General features: G+C 53.1%; 8 protein-coding genes across 8 annotated transcripts; 6 read left to right on the top strand and 2 right to left on the bottom strand.

The window, feature by feature from the left end:
- Positions 1–58: 58 nt before the first annotated feature.
- Positions 59–1123, top strand: A1O1_03325 (uncharacterized protein; the record flags this gene model as incomplete). The annotated part of the gene is made up of 1 exon (XM_007724230.1): positions 59–1123. One exon carries the CDS (start codon positions 59–61, stop codon positions 1121–1123), a length of 1065 nt encoding a protein of 354 aa, XP_007722420.1.
- A 643-nt stretch (positions 1124–1766) lies between these two features.
- Positions 1767–3591, top strand: A1O1_03324 (transcription initiation factor TFIID subunit 12; the record flags this gene model as incomplete). Its single annotated transcript, XM_007724229.1, has 2 exons — positions 1767–3278; positions 3304–3591. 2 exons carry the CDS (start codon positions 1767–1769, stop codon positions 3589–3591), a joined length of 1800 nt encoding a protein of 599 aa, XP_007722419.1.
- Positions 3592–4710: 1119 nt separating this feature from the next.
- A1O1_03323 (uncharacterized protein) lies at positions 4711–6342 on the top strand (the record flags this gene model as incomplete). The annotated part of the gene is made up of 3 exons (XM_007724228.1): positions 4711–5481; positions 5535–5625; positions 5672–6342. The coding sequence occupies 3 exons, from the start codon at positions 4711–4713 to the stop codon at positions 6340–6342; spliced, it is 1533 nt and encodes a 510-aa protein (XP_007722418.1).
- Positions 6343–7165: 823 nt separating this feature from the next.
- Positions 7166–8394, top strand: A1O1_03322 (uncharacterized protein; the record flags this gene model as incomplete). Its single annotated transcript, XM_007724227.1, has 5 exons — positions 7166–7200; positions 7315–7399; positions 7459–7541; positions 7598–8180; positions 8230–8394. 5 exons carry the CDS (start codon positions 7166–7168, stop codon positions 8392–8394), a joined length of 951 nt encoding a protein of 316 aa, XP_007722417.1.
- Positions 8395–9481: 1087 nt separating this feature from the next.
- A1O1_03321 (uncharacterized protein) lies at positions 9482–9927 on the top strand (the record flags this gene model as incomplete). The annotated part of the gene is made up of 2 exons (XM_007724226.1): positions 9482–9612; positions 9873–9927. The coding sequence occupies 2 exons, from the start codon at positions 9482–9484 to the stop codon at positions 9925–9927; spliced, it is 186 nt and encodes a 61-aa protein (XP_007722416.1).
- Positions 9928–10368: 441 nt separating this feature from the next.
- Positions 10369–12141, bottom strand: A1O1_03320 (uncharacterized protein; the record flags this gene model as incomplete). Its single annotated transcript, XM_007724225.1, has 2 exons — positions 10369–11847; positions 11902–12141. The coding sequence occupies 2 exons, from the start codon at positions 12139–12141 to the stop codon at positions 10369–10371; spliced, it is 1719 nt and encodes a 572-aa protein (XP_007722415.1).
- Positions 12142–12801: 660 nt separating this feature from the next.
- On the top strand, positions 12802–14163 carry A1O1_03319 (uncharacterized protein; the record flags this gene model as incomplete). The annotated part of the gene is made up of 2 exons (XM_007724224.1): positions 12802–12910; positions 13163–14163. The coding sequence occupies 2 exons, from the start codon at positions 12802–12804 to the stop codon at positions 14161–14163; spliced, it is 1110 nt and encodes a 369-aa protein (XP_007722414.1).
- A 967-nt stretch (positions 14164–15130) lies between these two features.
- On the bottom strand, positions 15131–17977 carry A1O1_03318 (serine/threonine protein kinase; the record flags this gene model as incomplete). Its single annotated transcript, XM_007724223.1, has 1 exon — positions 15131–17977. One exon carries the CDS (start codon positions 17975–17977, stop codon positions 15131–15133), a length of 2847 nt encoding a protein of 948 aa, XP_007722413.1.
- Positions 17978–20949: the final 2972 nt, after the last annotated feature.

The raw sequence follows: 20949 nt of genomic DNA, 5'->3' as shown, positions 1-20949 counted from the left end.
CGCTGTTAAAACATCAAGAGCGGACTCGAACAAGATTCGGGTGATCCCAAGTCACAGAATGGCGACTCCGACGCGTTTGACATGCCTATGCAAGCTCGTTTACGAACCCGCTGATCTGCTTTCATCGTCGACTCTTCCACTCGAGTGCACCATCTGCCACTGTGATACTTGTCGCTACACCACCGGAGGTTTGGGAGTCTCGTGTTTTTCTCTCAAGGGTCGTCCAAGCGACAAGTCCCTGAGCAATACCACCGCCTACAAGACATCGGAGAAATATACGCGGTTCTTTTGCAAGCATTGCGGATGCAATGTATTCTTCAGATCTGAGGAGGATGGCCAGTGGTTAGCCTTCTCCGGTATCATCGAACCCGATCACAAGCGGGCAGAGGAGGCAAACGAAGGTGAAACCGGCGGCAACGACGAGAACGTCGCAAGAGTCACGTCTCATATCTATGTCGGCGATGCACATGATGGTGGGATGGCTCCATTCCTTACCAGACTCGGTGGGAGGAAGGCCCCTTGCTATGTCGCTGACGCACAGGACGGCGTGGAGCCGCTGGGTGAGACTGAGCTGCAGGAATTGAGGGGAGTGGGACTCGATGTAGCATCCCATGAGAGAGGCAGCATGATGGATGTGGCATGTCATTGCGGCGGTGTTCAGTTACAGGTCGTGCCGCCAGCCTACAACGAAAGCAGCGAAGGATGGCATGTTCCCCCAGACCGAAGCAAGTACTATGCTCGAGTCTGCTGCTGCAGGTCGTGCCGTTTGGCCCTCGGCTTCTCGCTGCAGCCATGGGCGTACATCCCACCGGCTCACATCCTCACCAAGCTTGGAGAGCCCGTCGTCTTCGGGCCCAAAGCCAAAGAAACAGCGCAGCTCGAAAGGCTCAAGCACTACCAGAGCTCAGAGTCTGTGCTGCGGAGCTTTTGCACGACCTGCGGTGCAACAATCTTTTTTCAAAGCTTCGAGCGGCCGGACATCATCAATGTCAGCGCGGGCGTGGTACGGTCCACGGCCGGGAATGCACTTGCTAGAGAATGGCTGCACTGGGATCGGAGGGCGGTGAGCTATGGGGGCGAGGCCGTTGACACTGAGCTGGTTGAGGCATGGCTGGCAGATTGATCCGGCAGTGAGGTACCGGTTTGTAAATCAGGTTCAAATAGCCATGATGTTTGCACCGCAGTGCACTGGAACGTATCGGGGTACATTTCTAGATGCGTGAGGCAGAAGCGAGTCGTATCCGCATCGACAAGATGTCTTGAAAGATAGCGCACAGGCAGTAATAAGGAACTGGCCTCGCTGAATTGCTACGTGGTTTGCTGTGGTGGTTGTTTGGTAGGTATGTTGGAGTCAAAATAGTAATACGTAGTATGCAGGGAGTAAATATAATATAGTAAGTCTGAGGGGCACTTCAACTTCAACTTCTTCATCTCCATCCTCTGACTTTCTTGCCCTTCAACCAACCAACCCAACCTTTTCTCGACACCCACCTTTGCGCATCGACTTGTTTCTTTGACGACTACGTTTCAGACGCACGAAACTCGTCCACTTCTCACTTTGCTGAAAGGCCGGACATCCTAGCCATGTGTCTTGAAGACGTTTGATTCTACAACTGGCGTCCACCTCAGCGACTCCTGCTCCCTTCCCCGCCTCAGACTCAACGCGAGCCTCGGTGCCTGGAATATCTATCTGTGCCGCTGTGTACTCTCAATCTCTTGGCGTGTTCTCTACATAGGTACATTCACTACACCGTTGTTGTTCCAATATGGAAGGCAGCGCGGCACCAAACCGGCCCCCTCAACCTGCGCCGCAACAACAAGCCTCCCTGATCCGCCCCGAACAGGTCCAACGGTTACCGCAACTCAATCCCGCCCAAAAACAGCAATACGAGCAAGGCGTCAAAAGATTCTGGGAAGTTCTGAATACCACACCTCAGGGAGATCCTAAATACAATGAAGCCTACCAAGGCCTGGTGCGGACGTCAAGCCAGTTGATGGCCGGCATGAAACAGTGGCAGCAAAGTACAAAACAAAGATTGGCCGCTCAGCAGCAGCAGCAACAACAACAACAACAAGCACAGGCGCAAGCACAAGCACAAGCACAAGCACAAGCGCAACAACAGCAGCAAGCACAACAGCAACAACAGGCACAGCAGCAGCAACAAGCGCAGGCGCAGGCGCAGCAACAGGCACAGGCATTAGCGCAGGCACAGACACAAAAGCCGACCCAGCCTGCAGCGGGCCAGACCGGTAGCAGTGTGCAATTCAGCCAGCTCTTGCCCGAAATTCAGCGGAAAGTGAACGAACAGCACTTTTACTACCCGCCAGCCATGACCAAAGGGACAGAACCAGCTGAAGTGTGGCTCCGTGAGGCAAAGGCAAGACTGGGACAGGCACTCCAAAGACTCCAGGTCGCAAAACAGAAAAAAGCCGAGTTTCAACGACAAGCCCAGCAGCGACAGCAAGCTGGCAATCCTTTGACGGCAGCGGAGACTGAGGTATTCAACAACAAGGTTGCACAGTGCGACCGAGCGGTGAATGAGAGTACCCAATTTATGAAGAAGTTCAACGAGCAGCAGGAACAGTTCCGCATCGCTCAGCCTCAGCATCAGTACACCAAGCAAGCCGCACCAGCCGGAGACGGCGCAGATCCCGCTTCTGTCACTCCGCTGCAACCTGGAGTACAAGGCCCAACAGCTCACTCGATCAGCAGTGCTGTGTCTGCTGCACGGAATCAAGCAAGTGCAGCCCAAGCCGGCACTGCTCCTGGTGCGACACCTCAAGCCGGTCAGAGCGCAACCGCAACCACGCAGCAGACACCCGTCAGCGCGTCCCAGCCGCATTTCCCATCTGTTCAGCCAGAAGCCGCGGCAGGGCCTCGTCCAGTATCACATCAAGGTCAAACTATACCGCCTCAAGCCGCACCACATAGTGCTCAGCCAGGCGTTCACCCGCATCCTCTTAACACCAGTATCAACGGCGCGAAAGCGGCCACTCCAGTCATTACCAAAAATTTGCAGGTTGCCGAGCCAAAACCTGTAGTCATGCCACCTTCCAGACCGACCCTGACCGGTGGTGCCGGTGTGGGACTACCGGGCCAGCTTGCACAGCCGGCGATCACTGCACTGCCGGGATATGTTTTAGAGTCGAGCGAGGATGGAAGGGTTCTTTCGAAGAAGAAGTTGAACGAATTGGTCCGGGAGGTATGCGGCCCAGGACCGGAGGAGCAGCTTGACCCGGAAGCCGAAGAGGCAAGTTTTTCGTCCCGTTTAGGCCGAGTGTCTTTACTAATATTCTCTCCAGATCTTCCTCGCCATCGCAGATGACTTTGTGGACGAGCTGGTTTCAACCGCTTGTAAGCTGGCGAAGTTACGTGGTTCTTCGAGCCTGGAATTACGTGATCTCCAAATCGTCCTGGAGCGTCAGTACAATATTCGCGTTCCCGGTATCTCGACCGATGAGATTCGAACTGTGCGACGACCTCAACCTGCGCCGGGCTGGGCTCACAAGATGAGTGCCGTCCAAGCTGCCAAGTTGACAGGCGGAGGAGGTGCAGCGGGCGCGACTGGGGCCAGTGGAAAGGATAACTAGCACTATTCATCATTGCAGCATTTTACGACGGACGGTTCGATGGCGTTGGAAGAGCGACTGTATCACCACACTCGCAGAGCAATTTGGGGCATATGAATGGAGTTATGACCCGACGGCTGCATAGTGGGTATCATGACAATCCGGCATAGGGCACAGAAGGTACTGCCAAAGGATGAACGGAAGGTAGAGCTTCAAATCAAGTGCTATGTTATTCTCCATAGACTTGCGAACAATGTACTGTCATGAATAATCCCTAGTGGCTATGTTGTGCTCTGGGGCGAGTAGCCCGCCACGATACACCATTCCCAGATATGGGATTCACAGCGCCAGTATAGAAGGATTCGGCCGGTGTAGTGTAGGGAAAAAGAGCAGCCACCTACTTATCCCACATAGCCTATGCACCTGCAGTTACTGGACAGCCGACCCGCTCTGGTCGGTACGACGAATCAAAAAAGAAGAGTCGTTGCAGTCGAGCATGCTGGTCATATCAGGGGATCGGAAGATGTCGAACAGGGAAAAGAGGTGAGGAAGGTAAGGCTGGTAGGTTTGTAATAGGTGATGTCCAATTGTTAGAGCAAACAAGAAGGCTGAGGTCGGCGGCGGTAGGAGCAGCAGCAACGAATATAAGGTACATGTAAGTTATGAGGCTCAAGTTGCAGTCGAGGACGGCAGAGGCCAGTGAGACACTTGAGGCATGAGGCGGAGGCGGAGGCGCAGACGACGTCACCCGCAGCTGGAGCCCAACTTGGTGCCCAGTTGGTCCCCTTGCAATAAATAGTATCAAGTTAGAGTAGGTTCGTAGTGTGCATGTAGTACTATAGTACGTAGTGACTCGTGATCATCCGCTGGAGGTGTGTTTCTCAATCTGCCTGGCCACTGCTGCCACTGCCATCCCCTTCACACAGCGTCCCAATATTTACATCGGTCTCGGATTCTTGACAAGTGCGCTGAGAGCTTGCGTTATCTCCTGTGATTCTTATTGCCAGTGCCAACCCCAGCTCACCACGATCCGTCCACCTCGGACTCTGTCTGAGAAGCCCAGCCTCATAAGCAGGCCAACCTTATCAGCTCATTCGGCGCCGACTTCGTTCAGCACAGGCAGATTGTTGCTAGTCAGCTATGTCTCGCTACCGGCCCGACCCTCGTTACTCCGAAAGCAGCCTTCCCTACCGCGATCCCCCACCTCAGCGCTGGGACACTGACCGTTTCGTCCGAGAACGAGAGATTCGAGCCCCTCCCGTCATTGATCAGCGCCCGCCTGTTGCTGATTATCCGCCCCGAAATAGTCCAGTATATGAAGACCGGCGGTACTACGAGGAAGACCGGATCGGCCCGCGAGGAACAACGGAGCGCAAATATTTCGACGAGACTGAGTATTATGATCCAAGAGCCCAGCGGAGTCAGTTGGTCCGCTATGCGCCCGAGCGTCCTGCTAGGCCGGAGGCACCACCACGGCCAGGTCTGCTTCGCCGTCAATCGAGTTTGGACACATTCGACCGCCAACCTGCCCGCCGTTACCGTGACTACGATGATGGTTATAGGCCCCAGAGGACTGTCCCTTCAAGAGAGCTGATCCCTGTCCGGGCGCCGTCGCCCAAACGTTATCCCAGATACGATGAGCGATACTATGACGACGTGCGTGTTCAGGACCCCGATCTCTATGGGGATGATGGCTTCAGAGAGTATCGTGAACGCGAGTGGGTGTCGCGGAGGAGACGGAACAGCAGCCCGTCCCCTGAGCGTCGAACGGTAAGAGAAGAATTCTTCGAGGAAGTCAAAGAGGAGACCAAGGAAGTGAAGCCGTACCCTCGCCGCGGCAAGACCCGTATGCCAAAAAGACTTGTGCATACCAAGGTTCTGTACGATCTAGGCTATCCCTACTATGAAGAGGTTCGACAATCCTCCCCACTGACCATTCACGGTTCAGGGGCTAAAGGCAGCAGGACGAGCGTACCATTGTCATTGAGAAGGCCCTCGGGCCGGACAACATTGATGAGGTCTTTGCCCGAAGCAAGGAGTATCGTGAGCGTGACGGTGAGTATTTCCAGTCTTCCAAAGTGCTGCTTCTGATGATTTGCAGTTAATACGACGCGTCTCATCGATGCACCGCCCACAAGGACACGCGGCTCTGGGGCTCAGGGTGATGTGGTGATCGAAAAGTCTGAAAAGTTCGAGCAAATCAAGACTGTGCCGCTGACCGAGGCCCCTCGCTCGGTCCGGGAGTGGGATGGACTTTCAGTGCGTTCCCCGTCTCCAAGATCACATCGTTCTCATTCCCGGCGACGATCGCGACGCCGATCTTCACCTGGGCTTGTCAAAGAGACCATCATGGAGAAGAAGGAAGTGGTCAGAGAGGTGTCTCCAGCTCGAACGCAACGATCGACTACGACTCGCCGGAGGGGCTCATCTGTCAGCGATGAAACCTTGATAGAGCGAAAGATTACACGCGAAGCAGACTTCGAGGACTCCAACTCCGTCCACGTTGGCCCGCTGGCATTGGTGGTCGACAGGAAGCCACCTCGCAGCGATCGCGACATTAAAGAACAAATCCGCATCCTTGAGGCTGAGAGGAAAGCGTTGAGACGAGAAAGGAAGTACGAGCGCGAAGGGGGCACAGAGATTGTGAAGATCGAGCGTGTTCGGGAGAGGTCTCCCTCCCCTCGTGGCGAAGTCATCATTGAACGACGTGGTGATGAAATTCTTGAAGTCAAGAAGGACCGGAGAGGTAGGATGTCGTTGATCGCCAAATGAAATTGAGGATGGTCCTGATGGCGTGACAGGTCGCTCACGCTCAGCTGCTCCCAGCCCCGCAATCATCAAGGCCATGATGGCTACATTGACCTAGCCGGGTGTCTTCCCAGCAAGCTTGCTGGCAATTCATAAGGTCGGAGGTACCTATATGATGGTGCATGTGCTTGGGGAGAATATCAATCATGCTCATACTCAACTCAAACCGCTATCTGGCCATGACGATTTACAATTGATCAACGAGGAATGAGGAATGTGGATTGCAGACAGACGGACGATGCCATGATTACTTAGGTGACGAATTTCCTTTGTGAGGTAGCACGGGTTTTTCGTGAGAAGAGAGACGAGATTTGAGTGAAAGGGAAGTACAGAATCGATCCATCATTTACATCAAAGCAGGAGGTTCTGGTGGTGAAGGACCTCTGTCACAATCACGGTCCTGGAGCTGGCAGTCAACACACATGTGAACGGCGGACGGCAGCCTTGGTAGTAGTTGCAGGCACATGTTCTTTGGAGGACACCAGCTAGTACTATTTTAGGTTATCATTTTAGGCGCAACCCTAGGCTATTAGTGAATACTGTGATAGAGCTAACCTGCGTTATCCCTTATCCCTGATCCCTCTACGATCCCTAGTCCCCTACCACGCTGCTGGTAGTACAGAGTAGTCTGACTCTCCCCGTCTAGACTGGCTGCCTATTATCCAAAACAACCACCGCGACAGTCAGCTTCGCACAGTCCAAACATCTGCAATTCATCCCATTGCATCTCTCCTCAGTGTACCCTTCTGCTGCACACATAGCCAGCTATTCTGCACCACCAACCGTCATGGACAAATTCTCCGCCTTTGGGAAGAACATAAGGTGCGCTCACATTGACGCGTTCCCGACTACCTTGATCCCCTAGTTGGCTGCGGAAGGCATACCATGGCAGCCCCTCCGTCAGCTTAATGATTGCTGACAGTTCCATTGCTGCAGTTCTGCTTTCAATTCGACCGTTTCTCCCTTTGCACAGCGGAGTCAGCAATACCTGAAGGAACAGTTTGGCGGGACAGAAGACAAGGTGCGCGGTATCATCCAACCCCTGGCCTCTACGACAGACTGACCCTTCCCCTCTCCAAGACCGAACTTCCTGCGGATTATGTCGAACTTGAGAAGAGAGTCGATGCGTTGAAACAAGTCCATCAAAAACTCCTCGCTGTCACGTTCGTAGTATCCCTCCCTTCTCAGACCCTTGGGCTGCCTATTGACAACCTGGCAGAAACCAATATTCCAATGAGGCTTACGATTATCCTCCCAACATCCGGGAGTCCTTTACCGATCTAGGGCGCAGCATTTCCGAGAAGGTGACTCTCCTCTCTCATGCTTCAAGTCCCGGCGAAGCGCAAGCAGCCCTCACTGCACCTCCCTCCGCCAAACCTCAGCCCAAGACTTTCAACCACGCAATTGCCCGGGCATCCCTGGCCAGTTCTCAGCTGCTTCAGCAGACGAACCCTTCCGGCGATGATCCACTGGCCGCGGCGCTCGAGAAATACGCATTGGCTGAAGAGAAGGTGGGAGAGGCTCGGTTGGCCCAAGACCACGCAATCCAGGCAAGATTCCTTGCGGGGTGGAATACGACCTTGAACACCAACATCCAATTTGCCGTCAAGGCCAGAAAAGCGGTCGAGAACAGTCGACTGTTGCTGGATAGCACCAAGGCGTCGAAGAAGAGCCAGGTTATTGGCCGTGGCATGAATCCCGACGATGAGACCGCTTTGAGCGAAGAAGCACGAGCCGAAATTGAGGCCAAGGAAGACGAGTTTGTTTCGCAGGTTGAGGACGCGCAGGGCGTTATGAAGAATGTAAGTGACTTCGGACATGGTCGAAGATGCATGCATTGACGTTCTCTAGGTCCTGGACACCCCTGAACCTCTTCGAAACCTCGCCGACTTAATTGCGGCGCAGCTGGAATACCACAAGCGAGCCTACGAAATTCTCTCCGAGCTGGCGCCCGAGATTGACCAGCTCCAGGTGGAACAGGAGAGCAACTATCGTAAGAGCAGAGAGGGTGCTTGAATGCCATGACTGACATGTGCGGGAGCATTGTACGTCGCTTGCTTTGGTTGGAACTTTTTGCATCTACTACGTAGTCTCCTTTGCTCGTCGAGCAGCATGCTGTAGAGCTACAAGCCTTTAGGCTGCTTCCGATTAGCATGATCCCCTGTATTCACCAGCTTGTCGAGATCAGTTCTCCCTACTTCTACTCTTGCCTTTAGCATTGTAGAGCGATGACGGTGATAGTGCACCGTAGTTTACGTGCTAGAGCGGTGACCTGCACGCCATCTCCAATTAGGAAGGTTGGCCGAACACGTCCATATGCTCGTACATCGTTGAGCTGCAGACAGCAAGATGCACTCGATCTCTATTCACGGTCCTCCTTACTCAGCGGTTGCTCCCACTTCCCATCATTCCTCTCGAGTGTCTAGAATAAGCGCTCTTGATTAGGAGCAGGAATTCTCACGACGAAACGCCACCGCCTCCCAAGGACGTCCATATACTGCCTGAATCTCCGACTTGCAGCGACTCGAACTCCTTAGCCCTGGGTTCTGTGACGAAACACCTTTAGGGAAGAGAAGACAACTGGATACCGGAGCTGGGATAAGGTCGGAATTACGAAATAGAAGATGGCGAACGGGTATGTTCACAAAAACGGCTCTCATCCCAAGCGGCTCCGTTGCCATGGACTCAGCCTCTGTTTCCCACATGGTCCCTGTCATTTCCTCTGAGCTTCCACGTCCCTTTACGCCTACATCTGGAGATTGTGGATAGTCTGTGGGACGGGAGCACTATGTATGCTCTGGCATATTGGCCAAGCCTCCTCGAAAAAGAAATAAAGACAGAAAAAGATGGGCACAGCCCCCATGCCTGCGAGCTGTCAAGAGAATCATCCTTGGTGAATTCTGTGTCAACTGGGTCAGGCATTCAGGTATTCAAGAGGCGCAGCTGCCCTCATCGGACAGAGAGCCATACAGCCTCCATTCATGACTGAGAAACCTTGACCTTCCGTGAACTCCAAGTGCTCTTCCTGGATCCCCTCAAACACCCAGCATATACCTCGAGCCGCAGTCAAGCATGCGCAAGCATCCAGAACATAAACGCTGACATGTTCACTAGGTGGTCTCTGATTATCGGCCTTGTTGTCATTGTTGCCCTCAGTGCTGGCGCGTGGTTTCTGAGCCCAAAGGGCGAGAACCAAACGTATGGATCACCCTACCCTTCTCCGTCAAATGGCACGTATGTTGAGGGTGAAATGAAATACTGACTTGCTACCTCTTAGCGTATGGAGAAGCACCTTGATCCTGACTTTCGCCAGTTGTTATATCATGTGGGGTACGTCTTGCTTTTCTCTGTCCTGCTTTGGCCATTCAGTTGTCAGCCCTTCTACCCCCCTCAACCTTGTTATTCAAAGTGGCCCTTGTTGTCTTCAAGCCTTTGCTTCAAACCTTTGCACAATATGTAGCACTAACCCCTGGCTACAGCAATCACTTTCCTAGCCCAATGGCACCCCCTGATCGAACCGCGGATGGCCAAACTGCGGCCCGGCTATAGCGGTGGAAGTTGATGGGAGCAAAAGAATCAAAGTGTTGACCTGGAAACATAAATCACGAAGGGCGCAAGGGAGATCAGGCGTATCCAGGCGTTTGGGAGAGTTCAACAATGCTGGGTGAATCAGTTTTGCTGGGCCGCAAAAAATGACAATGGACCCTACAGGATGGGCGAGCAGATCATTCTTTTGTTCATCTACTTTGTACTGTGCTTACTGTACCTCTTCCACTTCGAGATGTCTACATCTGTCATTTGGCATCGCACCTAGGCTTGCGGTCATGCCGGGATAGGACATCATTTCGTCTTCAAGGGAAGACCCAGTGCTCTTTCTAAATATTGTCCCGGGCCAAATACATATTGACCATCATCAGCGTTGAGCATTGCACTTCGAAGATGTGATAAGCGACCTTGCCTCTACTTTCAATAGGACATGCCGTTCTTTCATCAATGCTCGTCTTCCTTCGTGTCTGGCATCTCCACCGGAGTGCTCTTCTCGGCCACAGTGTCCCCGTCCCCATCCTCCTCATCCCTCTTCTCTTGGACATCCAACTTGATATCACTACTCTCAGATCCCTCGTGCTTTGGGGGTTCTGTCTGCTCATTGTCTTGATCATTTTTTGGCTGTCCATCCTCGTCGTTCACATCGCTGGTATGTCTGAGTATCGCGTTCAGAAGATCGGGGCCTCCCGTGCGAATGCTTCCTCCTGAAGGGGACGTCACTTCCTCCTCGACGTCCTCCTTGTCTTCGTCATGTTGCGGTTCCTCAATGACTGGCGTTTGCAGCTGGGCTGGTTCGCTCGATATGCTGCTTCCAACCTTTTCTGGCCGCTGGTCTGCGGCAGAAAGAGGATCAAGGTCATCATGGCTCCCCGTTGGTGTAGGGTCTGCAGGGTCGCGAGGCTCGTACTGCGGGACTGTAGCACTGATGTCTAATCTGGGTAGTTTGCCCTCGGCCGGGAAATCTTTCTCTCTCGGCGACGACTCGGCTGTGTCACCGGCGGTGCTGAACGGTTGTGAGGAATGCTTGGGGACAACGATTGCACTGGTCACTTCTTCATCTTCTTCGTGGCCCTCGGCGATGGTGGCGACGTGGCTGCCGGTGCTCGGTGTATGCCTGTGGCGTCGCGCAGTTGCTCCAGTGCTGATCGTGGTTCCTGCGGCTGTCTCTGAGGTATCCGATGATGAAGCCGCCGCGTCCTCCAAAGGAACTGCCGACGAATCATCTTTACGGAGGATTTGTACTCGTTGTCCGATGTCTGGTGCGTGTCCGACATCCTGTTCCTCGCTAGAGTCCTGGCCATCTTCTGCTTCCCGAGGGATAGTGTAGCTATCCTCTGGAATGAGGTGGTATTCGTCGCAGACCACTTTGAAGAGCATATAGAGGCCATATGTTGCCTCGACTGCCCAGAACACGTCTCGATGCTGGAACCAAGCGTGGGCAAAAATACGGTACACGCGGCGGAAGATGTTGGTGAGTTGCCGCATACTTTGGATGGCGCTTCCTGCTTCTCCGCCCAACGCCAGTCTTGATGGAAAGTGTTTGGGACTTGTCAGCACATTCGCTGCCCAGTCCAGTGTGTGGTTGCAGTAGTCAATAGCACAGCATGACTTAGGAGGTTCGTGGACGGCACAAAGATACTGCCATTCGCTCGCCCTCATTTCAGGACATGTGGCGCTCGAGCAGGGAGGATTGTCGTTCATTAAAAAGATGGAGACGATGTTGGCCTTTTGTGTAAGAAATCTACAGAGTTCATAGAGCCATAGATTCCTGTCCACGGTTTCTGTCTCGTTGATCGGGGGTGGTGTGGCCAGTTGGAGCGCCGTCTCTTTTGAGATGGGGATGGTGTTCATCGACCCGGGGGTGTGCGTCAGGTGTGAATAAAGAGCTTTCAGATGTTCCTGAAGCTGGAAAGGCGAATCTAGCTGCGACAAGTTAATTCAATGTGCGACCCATGCATGGGCGGCCAAGAGACATACCTGACTTAGCGGAACGAGCGGGGGTCCTATCGCCATGTCAGCAGCTTTTGTGCCTGGTCTTATCCGTCGTGTGGCTCCTTCATCTGGTCTCGAAATAGCGTCTAAAGACAATTCCTTGGAAATATCGCCGACTCCTGGGCTCTTTGGACCGAATTGCACCTCAGGGATAGGGGGAGGGGATGGTAGTCGTGGGGAGCTGGACGGCGAGACGCCAGCCCTGGAGGATGTCACCGCAGTCATGTCGTGTATGCTCAAGAGAGTCGTCCAAAGACCCAGTTCTCGCTGGTGTTGCAGTGCTTAGGTCGAATGCACACTTGGTTCGGTTGGCGCTGCGGCGGCTGCAAAGTTCTCGCTGAATATCCTTATAGCATTGCGTTTCTCACAAGCTTCTCCGGCTGTCGTTTGGCAGGCAAATTTCGGCAGGATCTGAGGGCGCAGCGCATGTAGAGGTAGAGGTGGGCTTGTAGTCAACAAAGCGATGGCAGTCACAACACTGGTTCATATGTAGGAGTCAGCGACACCTCTAGTCTTTCGGACCAAAGAGACAGCAGGTCTCCTTCAGCTAAAGCAGGTGGACAGAAGCTGCCACAATTCCACCCTATCAAGAAAATACTCTTAGTTGAACAGGTATATGCATTCACCGCGGAGGATGCTAGAGGACGAAACGGATGGTGAACTGCGGTGACGGACAGGGAATACGCGCCTGTCGGATAACTTGCCCTCTTAATTAAGGGTGCGGGATCAACAACTAGCGCAGCGCTAGTTGGAAGCCTCGGCACGTGGCGTGATGACGTAAAACTCTGCATAAACGGACGACAGGGACACTTCGAGATGCTATTCTAGTACTACGAATCTGTGGCTGTCGTTGCTGGTTATTGCAATTGGTTTCTCGGCGCAAGAATGGACGACGACGTACCTGACCTTGTCGACGTCAGGGAGGCTGTTGGCCCGTCAGAAGCGTCTCCCGCTACGGTACCGCTGAAAAAAGTGCCCATCACTGTTGTGACAGGTAGAATGAAATCCCTTGGCCTCGCTGACTAGTATTTCTGTACTCACCTGTGACCAGGCTATCTGGGGGCGGGGAAGACTACCTTGCTCAACTACATTCTCACCGCCGAGCACGGCAAGAAGATCGCAGTCATCTTGAACGGCAAGTCCACGATCCATACCAGCCCGATCATCCCACTCTGACGGATATATGTGGCATTAGCATTCTTCATGTTCTTTCCATTTCAGTCTGACGTGTTCTAACCTCCAGCAGAATTTGGAAACACTGCCGACATTGAAAAGTCTCTGACTGTCAATCAAAATAACCAAGCCACTACGGAATGGATCCCATTGGCAAATGGGTGTATCTGCTGCAGCGTCAAAGACAGCGGGGTTGCGGCCCTGGAGTCTCTAGTTGAGAGACAGAAGAACTTTGACTATATCCTGCTCGAGACGACCGGTGTTGCAGATCCCGGCAATATCGCCCCGATGTTCTGGCTGGACGAAGGGCTTGGCAGCAGTATCTACCTGGACGGTATTGTGACGGTTGTAGATGCAAAGAATATTCTAAAGAGCCTCGACGAGCCGGCGCCTGATGAAGTGCCAGAATCGGAAGCGGACAACAAGATGCCCGACAGTTCGGATGAGCATCATCACCACCAGTCTCCGTTGCTTACTACTGCTCACCTCCAAATCTCCCATGCCGACGTGATCATCTTGAACAAGACGGATCTGGTCTCCGATTCGCATCTAACAGACGTCCGTCAACGTATCTCCTCTATCAACAGCCTCGTCCGTCTCATCTGCACGACACGTTCCCTCATCGATGAATTGAGTGGAACCGTGCTCGACCTGAACGCCTATTCAACATTCCCCAGTACCTCCGCTCCCGACTTCTCTTCAAAGGGACATTCGCATCTGGACCCGACTATCTCGACCCTAACGCTGCCTCTGCGAGCAATCGACCCGCAAGAACTGCCGGTGCTACAAGAGTGGCTGGAGACCTTGCTTTGGGAGGCCGAGGACCGCCAGGAAGGACAGTCACGCAAATACGAGATCCACAGAACGAAGGGGCTAATTCGCATCACCGACGGCACAATCAGAGTTGTCCAAGGTGTCCGAGAGATTTTCGACATAATGCAGCCTCCGAAGATTACAGGTGATGGTACTGGCGGCGATTCCGACGACGACAGCAACCCTCAAGGTAGAATCGTCTTCATAGGCCGAAACCTGGATCTAATCTCTGGAGCTGTACCCATGCCATTCAGTGCGTGAGAAACACAGTCCTCTCCGCCTCCCCTTCATGGTGCGGGTGCCAGCAAGGCGCCCGGCCACTGCTCTGGACAGCTACCACCATCACGTCACACCGCTGACTCCGAAGAGCAGAGCGTGATATTGATTTAACGGCGAACATATTAGCTCGTCTCATATTCGTCCCATACTCGGGGGAGGGGTGATATCTGCTATGAGATGCGTCACATATCCTCAGTATATATCCATCAGCTCGACGATCAGATTCGATGTCAAATAGAACGCCGGATGGTCCAAACTAAAGGGTCCTGTGCGTGTGGCCGCCTAATCATCACAGATGCTGGATTGGGGCTTCGAGACAGGCGGCTGACTTCACGACCGGTCCAACATAGTTTAGTGCTTGAAGTCCAAAACCAGAATTCACAAATTGATCGTTAAATTGAACAAAATACGAAGACCCTTACTCATGGGTGGTCCAGAAGAATGAATTTGAGCTGTCTCTTTGCACCCACGTTGCATTGATGGTGTTAAATTCGTCCTTGGACGGTACAACATGATATCAAATTCAGCTCCGTAATGCAAATCATGGGAACGTGTCGTAAATATGGTAAGGCTAATCTTCAGAGGCGTCGTGTCATGTCATCATCTTCGTCAGAGGCTGCGCATAGCAAGAAAAATAGTCAAGAAAAGCCCCAGAGTCTTGCTGTTGGGACACTGCTCTACAATATCGCCCTGCTTGACACCGCCTGATACACCATTGTGTCTGCTTGACGGCTCAGTAACTCATACCTAACCAGATAAATATCCTTGGATGCTGGAAGCCTTCGCGACAACCAGGGGGCAACCCATCGATCCTGCATGCTGCACGAAGGACAGAGCCAGTGCAGCCACCGCAAGGCTCACAACAATGGGAAGAATGGCGGTTGCTGCAAGGGCGTCCAGTGTGAATGACTCGGTATCCAGTAACTGTGCCGCAAACATTTGTGACACTCTATGAGGACGTCCGCCCTTGTCGAGAGTCGTTAATGTCATCAGCGTGCAAAGAATTGTTCTGATGATCGGTCTGTGTGGCCAGCCCGGCACCTGTGTTGGCCGAGTCTGTCAATATCGGAAATTCGTGCATCGGCGCTCCTGGTCCATCGACCTCATCCTCTGTGAGACCAAGTGGCTCATCATATCCGCTATCTGCGTAGCATAGTCGTGGAGGTGGACTGGCAGGCGCTGGATCTGTTGAATCGGCACACTTCCGAGTGCCAGGTTCAGTAACTTTGTCTCTTGTCAGAGAGTCACTGCTCCAAAGTTCGGTAGAGGCATTCGTTGCGGTTGCTTGAGGAGTCTCTAGACCTGGGTCCGGGTCCGGGTCCTGAGCCAAAATTAGTGGACCACTGCTATCTGCTGGTGATCCCACAGTGGTTGACGTTTCAAGCTCGCGACGAGCCAACGTAGGTAGTACTGTATGGCTATTGCGAGGGGTACTGTCGGCTGTTTGCGAGTTCATGGATGGGAGAGAGGGTCTTCGGGGGTGAAATGGGACATGCGAGTCTAGAGGACCAAGCACGTCATTTGTAGGATTGCTTGATCCCGACCGTTGGGGTTGCAAGTCTTGCTGCTGCTGGATGGCTGATCGCTCCAGCACTTCCAATTCTTGATTATTGAAAGTTCGGCGGGATATCAGGTATGGATGACCGTCCAAGTCAACTTCATCAAACTCGCGTTCAAGTCCTGGGGAGATGGCCACGATGTTGGGTTCCGGTTCGTCCATGGAACTCGACATTCCAGTTCCAGCTTCCCAATGATGTCTTTCATTTCTGCCGAGATGTCCGTAGTTGGTGGGTGGCATTCTGCCCCTAGGACCGTCGCAGCCTGCGGCCTCGCTGTCGAACTCGTAATTTGACGACCTAGGCCAGGTAAAGGTGTAGTCGTCCCTTGAGCTTTCCGGTGAATAAAGCATCTGTTGGGAATCTTGCTGATGCAAACTCAGTCTTTCAATGTCATCTCGCCCAACCGCATCCTCAGGATCGATGTACTCCCTCATCGTGCGTAATTTCAGCGCAGGCTTCTCATGTTTTTGTGCGTCGACAAATGCGCCAGGTCCTGGAAAGAAGTTGATCAGTTCCTTTGCCGCTAACCGATCTTTTGGGCGAGGAGACAAGCAGATCCTGACTACGTCCTGGTACCACTCAGGGACCTCCGAGGGAAACTCCTCGACGCTCAAAGGCGGAACATGTCGCTCAGGCTCGTCATCGTCCATGGCCAGCGCCCATAATGTCATTCCTAATTGATACAAATCCGACTTCTCACCAATGTACATTGATATCCTCTGTTGACTAGCGATCTTGGTGGCGATTTCGGGAGGCTCCCAGCCCACAGGACATCCTCGTCGATTGATGTCGATGATCTTCGCATTTCCGTCGCTATCGACAACGATGTTGGAGAGCGTGAAGTCACCCTGAACGTATCCCTCCTCGTGGATTTCACTGAGTCCACGAACTGCGTGTTCGGCCCATCTACAACGATCTTCCCAGGGGATAGAGCCGCGCTGATCGTAGAGCAGATCGACAATCGCACCTCTCTCTGCAAAACTTATAAGTAGCCCCTTGACGAACTGCCGAGTATCATCGAACACGATTGCCTCAAGCTGGATTACATGAGAAGAGCCATGCAGCGCGTGCAGAGCGTTGATCTCATACAAGAACTCGTCCACTGTATCCGGCCCTGGAATCTCTTTCTTGATGTAGACATTGTCTCGACACCGGACTTTGTAGACGAAGCCAGACAAGTGGGAGTGAAAGTCCAGGTCGCTCTCCCGTACTTCCATCGGACGGAATCTGTCGTCCTCCAAGATGTGGGCTACGGTGTGGCGCGGAGGGTATGGAACGATCTCATTGACATCTTCGGTCACATGAACATGGAGTCTCCCATCGGTGGTTTCCAACTTGAGATTTGTTACCGAATCATAGAATTGGATGTCGGGCAAAGAGTCTCTGATGGACTCGTATATTTGCAGGCTCTTGTCTCTTTGGAACTGAAGCTCCTTGAGATCCATCTCCAAAGAGCCCGGCTCAGCGTTGCGATAATCACAGGAGATGGTGACGCGGCGCCAGTGATTGGGTGTCTCTGCATACGTGACAAAGAACTTTTCACGATCGGACCTATCTCTGAAATGCATGCTGAGATTGAGGATCCACCGTCTGTCAAGTTCGTCCCTCAGATCAAACTTATCATCAAAGACGTCAAGCGTTGGGAAGTGGGAGTCGTCGGATGATGTGATCGAGGGAGGCCGGGGTGGGCGATGGCCATCTTCTGAGCACATGTCCTCCGAAGCGTTTGGGGGCCTAGCAACGACGGGAGTGGAAAGGCCGTCTATATGAGAATGGGGAGGAGTAGCATCCGCTCTGCTCGAAATCGCTAGAGCCGGAGCAGAGATGCGTGCTGGGTTCCACGTTGGCGGAGAAGAAGTTGCCCGTGGTCGTGGGAGACTCGTTGAGCCATGTCGCGTGGAAGACGTGGCTCTTCTTTCCGCATGGCAAGGCTGAACGGGGAATAGACGATCTCGCCTCTCCGAGTTCTGACGCCTAAAAGTCGCTTGTCGAGGGAGACCAACCGCGAGAGGCCTTGTGGATGGGTCGCCTTTGTCGGGACCATGGCTGTTCGGCCATGTCTGAGGCCACTGCTCATCCTCGGGACAGTCAACTGGACTTCGGGTGGACTCGTCTTTGGCAAACAGGTTATGCAGTTTCTGCCACATACCCGACCGGATGAATAAGTGCCTGGGATGATGTAGCTCGGATTCGACTTCTGGCAATTGCGATTCAGCATCGTGAGGCGGGATGCCCATGTTGTATAGGTCGCTCGCGTCTCTACTCTTTCGAGTGAGGGGCAAGGCTCGACAACAATCAGCAACCTCTTCTGAACTGGGAAACACAACACTGTCCAGTACTTAACGCCCGCCAGTCGGACATCGAAGGTCAGGTGGTTGTACAAGGAGGTGACGGAAGGGGTTTTGGTTGCGACTTCGCTTGTGGGAAAGAGATATTACTGGTGCTGAGACATTCCACGGAGGTGTAAGAGGTGGAGGGGAGTTGATAGGCGGTGAGATGGCGCAAGCCACACAGCGGTCCGTAAGATATCGCACACGGACTGCTGCACGACGTCGGAGGTCGGTCTCAAAAGTGATGTTACTGGCAGCAGGGCGAACAGCGCAGGACAGAGCATTCGAGTTTTGCAGAATGACGGCACTAGGAGAACGAGGAAAAGAGGAGGAGGATGGATCGGTTTTGAGTCGCGGCCAGGGCCAGGTTGGAGTGTTTGTCTGAGTATTTGCCTGTTTGCTGGTCTGTTGACGCAACGCAACTGGTCCAACGCACGGTGTGGAAGTAGGGATGGCCTGGATCTGAATCAATTCCTGGCTGTGATGCTGGACGAGAAGTAATGATGAGCAGGTGGCTGGGAAGGTGAGGTGATGGGGCAAGGGGTGGAAGCGGCGAGTTTATAGCAAGACAACAACGATAAGGTGACGCAGGCTGATGCCAGAAAGAACAAGGTGTTTAGAGCAGGAGAGCGACACGGCGTTTGATATTGTTGCTGTCTGTTGAATCCCAGATTGTTCAGATCGAGGGTGGAAGATTTGGATACATATCTGATCTTACTACGTATTACATCGTAGTACGTAGTAAACTGCTGCGGGCTCCGGGCTGTCATGCCTGAGGCTAGTGCCTAGAAGCTAGGGATAGTATTGAGAAGGCTGCCAGTGCCATCACAGTTGATATAGGCGCCCCCAAGTACAGAGCAACCAATTGATCGCCTACACTTATGCCTCCCTGGCCCCCTTACAGCTGCTCCAGGCTGGTAATCCTGCTCCCCCCGGCCCTTATGCACCTGTGCGCAGGGCTAAGGGGCTAAGGCTAGGGAGGATAAGTTGTTTATCCTTCTCTTTGGGCATGAGGGCACCGCCCGTAACTTCAGGAGGCCCAATGACAGCAACAGGGTAGTTCTGTGCATTCCTTCCGAGCCTTCTTTTCTTTGCTCATTAGGTGAGATGTGATGTATATCTACGTAGTGTTTGCCTACAGGCAAGGCAGATAAAGTTGCGATAAAAGATGAACCTCGAAGACCACGGACCGTACAAGTACCTTACCTATACATAGGTAGTATCTTCGCTGATAGGTGGTCAGGTACTAATCATAGTACCTGCTACTAGGACCACAAATCGGAAGTACCTTCCTTTTCCCCGTCCACGGGCCTCTTCCATCTCTGCCTGCGCAGCGGCAGCAACTGCTACCATCCCGATGACTCTTCTCAGGTATGGTTCTCTCACCGCCGGTTGTCATTGTCTCAAGCTCCTACTAGAGCCTCATGAAGCCCAAGACATTGCGACTTCGAGTACTATTATTGTGACATAACTCCCGGGCAGAAGGCAACTGACTACTAGTACTTCCGCAATCGCATCGAATCACCATTCTGCTACCCACTGCACAGTCTATACCCGACTTCCTTCCACCTTACGAGTCTTTCCACTACTGCATCACTGCAGAGACATTCGCCAGCCAGAATCGCGGGCCACTCATCTCGAATCCTCCGACCACAGTATGCCCGATTTGTCGCCTCACCGTTGGGCTGCAAAATTCACGTCTTCCACAAGGTCCATTGGCGGCTCGCTTCCTATATCGATATCCTTCTTACCGCCTCCACCATATTTTGACCTAATCGTTGCTAGCATTGGGGACGAACTTGATGCGCATGATCTCATTACATGTTGAAGCCCGACTAATCAGCAGAGAATGGCCCGGGCCTCTTCGACGTGGCCGATGTGCTCGGCCTGACATTTACGATGCGTTTGGACATTTACCACGCCAGCACATGCGTCGGTAGCCACCTGCAACAATCCCTGATCTCATATTGCAGAATAGAGGTTTCGTACTCTGCTCGTTCAGGTCACCAGGTCTATTGACCGAAGGTGGTGGCTTTGCGAGGCCCCTTTTCAGCCTCGGACCGCACCGCTAATTTCCCCTTTTATTGCTCCCTCTCCTTGGATCCGTGGCGGAGACAATACTTTTGGAGTTGTGAGTGGAAGGCGATGTACGAAGTGACCCGCGCCTTGGAAATACTGCTGCCTGACCTTTCGTGAGATGTATTTCCGGATGCAGCTGTGCACGACTTGCACTGCGTTCTCACCAGGGATACCGGGCCACGGACTTCTGGATGCTCCGACTACGTCCTCAGACATCTTCTCCTGCCGCCAGGAATGGTGTCACCCGAACGAGTCTAGAGAGACGACTTTGCGCGGAGCATGAAAAATATATCATCCCCCACTCTGTCCTCGGATGCTTGGTGTGGTGGTCTTCCAAGGACGTACTCGAAGCTTGCCAATGATGGTGTTTAGCACCGTCTCCCAAGATGTGGACAATCGATATTCATCTTTCTTCCTCTTTTGGCGGTTCTTTAAGACCGACTGTTGCGACCTGGATATGTGTTCACTTTGGTGAACGAGACACTTGTGATCCAACTCGACGAATATCGTCAGGGGGCCCCGACCCGTTCCCAGATTCTTCCCGCGCCTGTTGTCCATGCCGTCCACTGTTGTTAAGGCGATATCAGCAGTACGCCGCGACGCTCCAATGACCGGTTGTCACAGCCCTGGGGGTGGTTGTGATTGAAAATGTGTCTCCCCTCTGGCAGGCCATGTCCAAGATCTGGGACCGGGGAGTCTTCTGATTCCTTCTCTGGATATGTTCTGGGTAGAATGGACGCACAATGCTGGGCTGCCACATCTTGACTTATCCTTGCCCCTGGGGGCTTCGTTTCGCCTGC

This window comes from Capronia coronata, assembly GCF_000585585.1.
Source record: "Capronia coronata CBS 617.96 chromosome Unknown acBCG-supercont1.3, whole genome shotgun sequence".
In the NCBI taxonomy this organism is placed as follows: Eukaryota; Fungi; Ascomycota; class Eurotiomycetes; order Chaetothyriales; family Herpotrichiellaceae; genus Capronia; species Capronia coronata.
This window is presented reverse-complemented; position numbering and strand designations above follow the sequence as displayed.